This window comes from Diplotaxodon limnothrissa, linkage group LG17 (genome assembly GCF_057381915.1).
Source record: "Diplotaxodon limnothrissa isolate DT_005_m linkage group LG17, D_limnothrissa_male_GT1.1, whole genome shotgun sequence".
NCBI lineage: Eukaryota > Metazoa > Chordata > Actinopteri > Cichliformes > Cichlidae > Diplotaxodon > Diplotaxodon limnothrissa.
In genome coordinates this window covers 39,461,831-39,471,991 of record NC_140612.1, presented here as the reverse complement: position 1 = coordinate 39,471,991, position 10,161 = coordinate 39,461,831, and the positions used below count along the sequence as shown (strand labels likewise).

The 10,161-nt window shown below is 37.8% G+C and overlaps 1 protein-coding gene across 1 annotated transcript in view; it reads right to left on the bottom strand.

Annotated features, from left to right (window-relative positions):
* Positions 1 to 9,449: 9,449 nt before the first annotated feature.
* syn3 (synapsin III) overlaps positions 9,450 to 10,161 on the bottom strand; it is a 114,365-nt gene continuing 113,653 nt past the window's right edge. Inside the window, exons 11-13 of the mRNA XM_085376240.1 lie at positions 9,928 to 9,946; positions 9,672 to 9,828; positions 9,450 to 9,573 (exon numbers count right to left, since the gene is read on the bottom strand). Coding sequence (XP_085232366.1) covers positions 9,450 to 9,573; positions 9,672 to 9,828; positions 9,928 to 9,946 — 300 coding nt within the window. The remainder of the gene's footprint in view (positions 9,574 to 9,671; positions 9,829 to 9,927; positions 9,947 to 10,161) is intronic.

The window sequence follows — 10,161 nt, the reverse complement described above, 5'->3', positions numbered from 1 at the left end:
GTTTGCCACTTGAGGCTACTTCCAAAAGTGAGTCATTCCTTAGTCTCCTTTTAAAATGCCCAACTTTAGGGAGGAAACTGAGGGTTAAAGTGGTGCATTGCAATTTCACCATCTTTTTCTGTTGGAGCTTTTTGAAACATTTCTTACGGATCCACGTTTAAGATGATGTAGCTGCAGGACACACCTCCGCTGACTCTCAGAACAAACTTTAAAATACGTAACAGTTTTACCAAATTGTGTTGAAGTTAAATAGTGTATGGCATGCTTTTTCATGAATACTGCTGTCATGTTTTGTGCAGGAAGAAAAGGTCATAACTGGATTTTGTAAGCACAGAGGGAAAAAACAATCCATCCATTCTCTTATGATACAGTCTATGCAGAGAGCATAAACTCAAACAAATGTTTGAGCGAAACTTGTTCTGAAAACTGTGATGCTACATTCTCACAGTTTCATACAGGACCTGTTTATGTATGATCCTCTAGCAGCAGCTTTTTGCACCACTGCAGTGCTTGCGTGTGTGTTCAAACAACATTGATGCAAAATGTAATAATTATTTGTGCAGTTTTCACGTGTTGATGTTCCATTTGTTGCTAAGCAACACCTTCTTTCCTCTTCACATTTACCTGGACAAGTCCTATTCTGATGCTGCTGGATTGAAGCTGTTCATGCTTTGAAGCATCCTGTGTAATACCGGACTGATGTGCTGGCAAGTATATTTTTAAAAACTGAGAACGATGACAGTACCCACTTTACACAGTTTTCTTTTTCATATTATTCCTTTAAAAATGTATACCAGGGGGCGCTTTAATGTTTCTTTATTGTACTGTGTCATGACTTAGACAGATCCCAACTGCACCACACATCTATTGTAACAGCGCCCTAAACTCAATAAGATGTAATGCTGGCATGTTAGGGAAAATAAGTGAAGTTGAAAATACTTTGGTCTGTTATCTTGCAGGTAAATCACTCCCAGTTTCCATCCTTAAGAGACAGACTGGTGCCACTATTGTCTGAGACAGCACTGACTTGTTTTCCAGGAGATGCAAATGAAGATGTGTGAAGGTGCTTTCCCTGAAACATGATGAAGGCTTAAATATCCTTAAACAGTTAGGAGGGGTGGACTGGGTATAGCTGAATGGACAATGCCCCCTACTGGCCTACTGGTTTAATCAATTTACTGTGGAAATGTGTAAAGACCCTTTGATTCCTGCCCCAAACAGCATTTGGAGGTAAGAGGTGAAGAGTAATTTAGTTACATCTATTTTTCATCGATATTTGCACACTACAGTGTGGTGGGAATGGATTTCTTTGCAGCCAGTGGAGGCTGCAGGCAGGCAGGCAGGGACCTGCGGCTGATAAAAGATTGGACATTCCACCTTAAGAATGCAAGAAATTACACTGGCAGCAGATTACCATCAGGCTGCCAGTGGTCTGGTATGCAACTGTGGTTCGTGAAACAACTGAGAGCTGCAGAACAAAGAGTGAGAGCAGGCACCGGGTGCTGTGAGAGGTCAGAGGTTCATCGTAGGGAAGAAAGTTTAACACCTTTGTGAAGATAACATAAATCAGCATGTGGGATGAATTCTTGGGGAAGAATTAGGTTGCAGTCTCTGCCTCTTTAAATCAGTTGATGTTAAATGCAGCCGGGATGATCTGCAGAACACAAGCCTGCCATCTCTTTGATTTCATACTAAATAACTCGAGGAGCTTCAAATCCCAAGAAAACAGACAGGTAAAAGAGTTTGTTAACCCACTGTGTTTCGAGTTTAAAATGCTTTATATTAACTGGGACGTGTTTCATGAGTGTTACATGTCACCTGGATGTACCAGAGTGGGAACTTTGAATTAGAACGAGTTAGAAAAGGAAATTTTTACTGTTTTTAACTTGTACTGTGTCTTTTACCTGTATTGCTATGTATCGCTTTTATTATTATTATTTTTTTATCTTTTTAGTTTTAAATAGTTGTACAGCACTTTGTTTGAAAGCGCTTTACAAATAAAGTTATTATTATTATTATTATTAGTTATTATTAGTTTGTTTTAAAGGTACAGTAAGTAATTTTTAGGTAATTTAATAGGAAAAGGGGAATGTTGTACCCATAAAAATACATTAATAGTGTGCAATTGCATCTTCCAACACACTGATGTATTCAGAGAAACTATTTTTAATCCATTAAAAATACACAAGCGGGCTCCGATTTGTAGAAGCTAATATGCTGCCATCTTACTGTGGCTGAGACAAACATCATCATCTCAGCCACAATAATCGTGTTATTGTATCTGGCTACCTCCATATTAGCGTTTCGGCTTCTGTCATATAAACAGTAAATCATTCACTTTGTATTTGTTGTAACTATCTTCTCTATTGGGTTGCAAGATTGTGGTGTTCTTACTGACACATTGTTTATATTGCAGTGAAGTATGTGAACAGTATAGGTAGTGGGTTTCTTTCTTAAAGTTATGGAACAGTCAAGCTGCTATACACACACCCCACCAATATTACTATACTGTGTAAGTCATTTTAAATAATTAGATATTTGATTATCTTTTTGACAAACAAATATTGTAGTTGGAGGTAAAGTCAGTCTCTTTCTTGTCCATGATGTTGTGTCATGTTGTAAATTTTATAAATTCAGTACCAATGAGTATTTTTACTATAAAAAAAGGAGATAAAACGATGAGTGTGTAATGTGAATGGGGTCACTCACAGTGATTGATGAACACATAGTATTCCCTTTAGGTTAAAAGCTCAAAGGTTCTCTTTTTTGTTTTTATAACCTACAATAGAAAAACAGTAGTGACTAGGCGATGTACACAGAGCTGCTCAAGAGCCACATAATGCTTTCAGCATACGGTGGAAATGAACCGCAATAGAAACACAACTCTAACTGAAAGCCAGTGCTGATCAGTGTCTGCTTGATGTGGAAACATGTGCATCATTTAATCAGTGGTGTTGGTAACGGTGTCATAAATATTTGTTCGTACTTTTTAGTTTACGGGCAACAGGGCTCATCACTTCATCATGACTAGATGCACGGAAAAAAAAATATCCTCATGAACTTTCTTTGTATTTGTTAACCTAACCATCGCAGCTTTTATTTGGACCTGCATACTTTAAGTAACACTACCAACTACATCGGTACAAGAAGAAGTGTTCAAAATTTGTTCTAAGTTCAGACATTTTACACGTCTACATCTGTTTACACTTTATTCTAGTGCGCCAAAGTGATTAAAAAAGGGGGAAAAGAAATACTGTAGTTTGAATTTAAGGTTGGCCACAAAAATACGATCGTCTCAGTTCAGTTCTTCTCGAGTACTTTACTCCTTAAAGCTGGGCTTTCGCGTCTGGCAGTCACATTCGGTCGTAAAGTAGTAATACCTGAATGATGATCGTGCTGTTCGAGAATTTATAACACGTTCGTGTGTGCTCAGTGACATATTCACAGCTGAGTGTGTTTAATATCATCTCTTAACACAATTAATTTCTGGACCTGACGTGAAGTGGGCAGCAGATGAAAAGAAGCACTGGATGCCGGCAGGTTTCTTTCTCCTTGGCCTTGTGTTGCCAGACAGCTTTTAACACCCTGAGCATCATGCCAAGAGAAATATAAAAAGGGTAATAATCCAAGATGAAAGGATTTTGGGATTATCGCTACATATTCTGAAAGTTGCGTTTTTCAAACAGGGCTTTTAAAAGTACAGTAATAGCCAAACGTTCTGTTTCAATGACCATAAATGGAGAAAAAAACCTTCAAATCTGATCAAGTGGAGCTCAGCAGATGACTGATAGAGACTGGAATGCACGGCAACAGGTATAATAAAAGTTTTTACTTTATTAACAGAAATCTTTCGTTCAGACAAAAGAACAGAAGTACAGAAATAATGTTAATACTAATAAATTACATCACACTTCTCACAAATAAGCAGCCAGACATCGAGATCACATAACGCCTAAATTTATACACCTGAGGCACACAAGAGGGGTTGGTTTTCATGCCACATTTACACCAATATACACAACATTAATACACTTACAATATCACCCACCATTCAGCAGAGAGGAAGGGACACAGTGAACTCAAAAACTGGCAAATGAACCCGTGCAACGGCATTATTTCTCTCATGTACATATGCCACATTAAAGTAGAGTTGAGTTTGCTTTCAGTAATAGCTGTATTTCATTGTAAGTCTCTGTGGCTGCATATTAATTCAGTCTTACACTATGCATCACTTCAACACACCCAGAGCAAATCACGATGAGCCAACCCCGGTAGCAGAGTATTGCCTTTGCTCCAAGTTATATATTAAATGAAAACAATGTTGGGGAAATTAAAAAAAGCTTTATGAAATGAGCATACGTTCCATACACACTGTAAAAGTTCCCAGATATAGCACTGGTGACATCAGCAACCTGTTTTGGGAGAAACAGGTGAATCTGGCACTGTGATTGGCTGAGATAGCTATCAACCTGCTTAACTCAAACACCTCTCTTTACGATGACAAATGATATGTGAACTATTCTTAGAAATGTCTTGATGCATGCTCAATCGTCCAGGTAAGTAAATCCAAAAAGGTTGATTCTGTTCTGGACGTAGTGTTTTCAGTGGGAGAAACATTTCGTCACTCATCCGAGTGACGTCTTCAGTCTCAGCTGACTGCAGGTTTCCCCAATCTGAAACAGTACATTTCAAGTGACAGTTATTCTGCAAATGTCCTGTTTACAAGGTTGGGGAAACCTGTTTCTCCCACTGAAAACGCTACATCCAGAACAGAATCAACCTTTTGGGATTACTAGAAATGCTTACATCTATAGAGACAAAGAGAGCGAGCAGAAGTAAACCTGGGGCGTAAATACCTGTGAGAGTGCCCTTTTAAACCCACAAACTGTATGTTAAAGATGGACATGAAAAGTGAAGCTGGTGAGGATGTGCCTTAAACCTGCATTTTCTCTAAATGACAGCAGGGGGCGACTCTACTGGATTCCATTGTAAATTTCCATTGAAATAGGAAAATTCTCACACTTTGATGTATTTATGGTCTTAAATGCTAGCTTTAAGTCTATTTAAAGCTAGCAGTGCTTTAGCCCATGGTTAAGTTGTTAATGACAGTAAGCTAACCTCCTAATTGTAATTTCATCCTTGCTTTTTCAGCACTAGGGGTTTTAGGGGGACAGCCTTTTTATGTTTACACATTTGGTTTAAGCCTGGTGTTAGCAAAAACTGGCATCCAAATTAATATCACAGTGAATAACGGATGCACTTTGGTAACAAGTCTAACTAGCTAGTCTAAGTGTTAACTAATCAGCTCCAAATACACTCAAAAGACCAAAATGTTGATGACCAAAATGTGAAAGTGAAAGCTCTGGGATTGTTAACTACAAACCAACACATGCTAGCGCAGTGGCCATGTCCATCTTTGATATACAGTCTATGTTTCATCATAAAGGAAGTAAAATTCTGAAAAGTGACATCAAAATATCTGTCATAAATATGAAATCTGTAACATGTACAGTATAGTAAGCACAACATCACTTGAAATAATAAAGATACAATATTCAAATAAGATTTTGACACAGATACCTTCAAGAGCCCAAATCATTTCAATTTATATTGCATTCTAGTAACACGTTACAAAATGTTTTCTTTAACTGAAATGTTATGAAAGAGGAAAGACAATTTATAAAATTAAATACAATTTTGAAAAACTGGAGAAATGTATAAACTGGGGGGGAAATTTTGAGACAAAGAATTTTAAAATGTGTGACTCGATATTTGACTTTAACAAAATTGTATTCCTCTCATTCCTTCTGCACTTAGATGTTGTTTTACCAAAGCAGGTTTATTGTTTTATGAGCACATCAGTTATAACATGAAGCCATGCTCAGTGCACAAAATCTTGTCCAGTACTACCACTCTATTGTCAGTTTCAGCAGAGCACTGCTGAACTTGAGGTAGTTACCAATCAACATTGCAGCTCAGTTCCAATTAAATCAGCTCAGAAACTATCAGGTACGGGTCCACATCTGACCCTCAGACAAAAGGGAAGCAAACCTACAGTAGTGACAAAACTAAAATTATTTGATGTCCGGTCATTGTTTATAATTTGACCCAATAAAACAGATTTATGGAACGTGCCAGATCCTAAACTGTATTTTAAACCCAAAATGTGAGAAAAGTGACATCATAGTTCTTTCATCTTTCACCCTGACAGAATGAGCAAATAATTATATCTTGAGATAACCTTGATATCCAGAAAGAGTAACTGCTGTTTCTCTCCAGGACAAGTTAGGCTATAGACACAGTGTTTAAAGTTAACATTTAAATTTTTCAGCAACGTCACAGCCATTATTGCGTGGCACATAAGGGATAGGAAATACTCACGGTTTGGTTATGGCTTATCACACTGCAGTATTATATATGAAGTGGCAATAATCTTTACAGGTAAGATGGAACAATTTAATGTAAACCTTTAAGGGGCCTCACAATCAAATGCAGATTTGGTCCACTTTGACACAGTACCAAAAGCTACGAGATAATTGCAAAAGTGTTTAACACAAGACACTGCAGTAAATCTGAGATTACAGATGAGAATTTGACAAAAAGTCAGAATTAATACAGCCAGCAATAACTTGAAAAAAAAGAATCACAGTAAGCAATGTCAATATTTTCATTATTCCAAAATGAAAAATACAAGCTAAGTAATTATTACATTAGTGTTTATCTGCCCTAGCATGACAACTGACAGGAGAATTAGCTTACTGCCTACAGTGGAAAACCACAATGTTGTTACTTTAAAGCCTAATGAGCACTTAAAAAAATAAAGTAATATTTAAATTATCAAGGGTGGTTAACATGAGCAGATTGAGCCTGCTCTTTATAAATAAATAAATACATTTGTGGAATTTTAGACATTTGAAACCCCAACCAAGTTGACCAAGCTAGCATTGAAAACTCACAAATGCTTTTATTAAAGTGGAACATCCCCTCTGGAAGATAGAATGGCCATGATTTAAATAAAATTTAGTTAGACTAAAATTTGAAATGGTCTTCTTGAAGTTATTTAGGAATAATTAGCACTTTTATGTAATTGATTTTTAGTTAGCATTATTCTGTTGTTTCGTGTATCCTAGTATGTTTAGCCTCAAACCGTTTCCATCAGAAATGCATATTTAAGTTTAATTTACTAATTTATTTTTAACAAACCCATGGCGTCCCCTTTGGTGTAGCAAGCTAATAAACCACTACTGCTAAAATCCGTTAGCTGACTAGCCACATTCTAGCTAGCTAGTTAGCTTTCTAGTTGAACTCAAGAACCAGCCATTTGAAAAATGCAGAAAAAAATTGCCACCACAGTAACATTGCTTCAAAGGAAGAAAGAAACCTGTTAGTTAAATTTATAAGTAGAAGCTGAAGCTAAGGAAACTAAACGAAGCCTGAATTCACTTTATTTACATCTGCTAAGCCATGCTCTCTTTAGTCAATGCCACTGTAATGTTTCCGTGTTTTGCAGGATAAATATGCAATCTGTGGTGGCATTTTTTTCCCTGCAATGAATGTAATTATTGCAAAAATGGCTAGTTAACTTTTTTCTCCTTTTCTGGAACTTTCATCATTTAACACTGGCTTTGGGATTATCATTTATCTACTAAAGATCCAGATTCTGAATTAAATGGAAGGTGGGAGAAACTATTACAGGCTCATTCTAAGTCACAAGATATAACTATTATTTACCATTACTATTTTGATAATTTTCCAATAAAAGTACCAATTTATTTAGAGTATCATACTTTGATTGTTCTTTGCATGGAAAGCAAAACCATGTAGTCAGTTTGTGTCTTTGAGCTTGCTGCTACAAGAAGCTAAAAGCTGTAGCTCACTCATTATTTTTTGAACATTTTTTTTTAAAGAATATTTTGGAAATTTAAGACTTTGGTAAACTACGATGTTTTGCATACCCTTCAGATCCAATGAATAGTCATAAGAGATCTTTGCCATCAGTCATCAATTAAGAGTTTTTCTTTGAAGGCTTCATTGCGTATGCACATTCCATCTTGCGAAATATGCTGAAAATCTACATAGTCCATCTACGATAAACCAAAAGTACTTGGTGTCTAATTTCATAATAAGTTACCCAAAAATGCACTTTTTTTTTCCAGAAAATTCAAAGTAAGCGTCAGCTCCCATCAAATAAACTGTGGAAGAAAACAGGTTGGCTCCACACATCACATTCATTTACATGCAGATCCAAAACAGTGACAGATGTTAGAAGAGGATGGCTGCCATTCCTGCAGGTATATGTGTGCGTAGGTTATATCTGCTACAGAGCAAAACTCCTAAAAAGAACTACAATAAATGAGCTGCAATCCTAGCTGACAGAGAACAAGAGACAGATGATTAAAATATCAGACCCTTGCTGTTTGCTTCTAAAGACTCACCAGTACTAGTTGCTAGATCAGTCCCCACACCAACAAATACCCCACGGTGCTATTAACAAAGCATAAAAGATTAAGAAAAGGAACAATTTGCTGGGGAAGAGCAGAGCTGTGATGGAAGACGATGGCTGTAAGCCAGTACAGCATTTGCACCTCGTTAAAAAAAAATCACAAGCTCAAAGGTTTTTCTGTGTGATTGTGATCTCAAACAAGTTAAGGGGGTTGTTTCTTTAAAAAAAACTGTTCTTTTTTTGTTATTAAAAAGCACTTTGGTAAAGTTAGGCCAAGGCAGAGGAGTCACTACATAAGCCAATATGTGTCTACAGCACACGGATGTCTGAGAAATGCTGCTGCTGGCTAAGATGCTTAAGAGACCGCTGGTGAAGCGAAAGGATTCAGTACGCTTCTCATGACTCAAGTGGAACTGGTTCAGATCAGAATATTGCCATGGACATCTGCAAACAATTTGGAAGCTGTGTGTCGAATAAAGAAACTGAAGATAGACGGATGTACATAAATGTAGAAATATGAACATAGAAATAGTTTCACCGGTCGGACAAAGAGAATGCAGAATAACAATTATATACCAAGCAGCACGAGCGAGAATATGAATATCTACTGTGATCACCTACCACTAAAAAGGCCATTGGCTGGTTTTGCTTTCTAGGAAGTTCAATTTCTATGGACAGGTTTTAGGTTTCAACACAACATTGGAGTGACTAGAAATGTTTCAGGAGTTTCGTAGATTAAACCTGAATATGGAATAATTAGAACGTGAACGGGGGGTTTGGTGACATCTTAAAATCTACCATCTCCAGTCAACATGGTGTAGGTCCTCTGAAATCCACTGGCCTTTCTAGTGATAGATTGATCACTGATTTGAAGACAGAGGGTTGCACCAGTGTTAAACTTCACAAACATGGAAAGGAGAGAGGCGACTCCATAACAAACAGAGTAAGCAATTATTATTATTTTCTGAAACCTGATGACAGGAAGAGGAAAGCGGTAGGGATGTTTTTAGTCAGAGAAGAGGCTGGCAAAGGACTGTCGGAGGGAGCGGATGGTCTCGGCTTTGGCCTCGTCGTCGGTCAAGCTTCCTCGTAACGTCTCCGTGAAGCTGTTTGTCAGCGACTGCGATTTGCTGCGCGACGAAGACGAAGACGGTTTAGCTACCCGACGAGGAAAATCATCGTAAGCAAAATCATGTGTGAGATTAACAGAACCCCAGCTTGGACTTACTTCAGCTGCGGTGATTGTTTCCCAGCTCCAGGTCCAGAAGAGGCAGGGATGGGACCGGGCTGGAACGCCTGGCTGGGAGACGTAGTGGCGGACCGGGCTCTCTGAGGGGATCCCTGGGCCGACTGAGATGGAGAGGCAGAAGCGGAACGATGTCCCCCTACCATACATGAACATGTGATGCACAGGCTTATTATTTCTCTGTACTGTATCACCACAGAAGGTAGTGGAATGAATCATAATGAAGCACTTTACTTACCTCGTCTGGGCTGCGTGGTCTGAAGAAGACACAAAAAAAAACACAGATATAGCATCATTTACATAAAAATGCTTGAAATTTACTGCTAACACCATGACAACAACACATTTTTGAAAACATGGAAAGGAAACAGTTTCCACGATGAGACATTTTGATTTTCTTTGCAAATACATCAACTCAGGTTGATGCCACAGATGATCAGCTCCAACATATCCTACCCCAAACCATCACAGA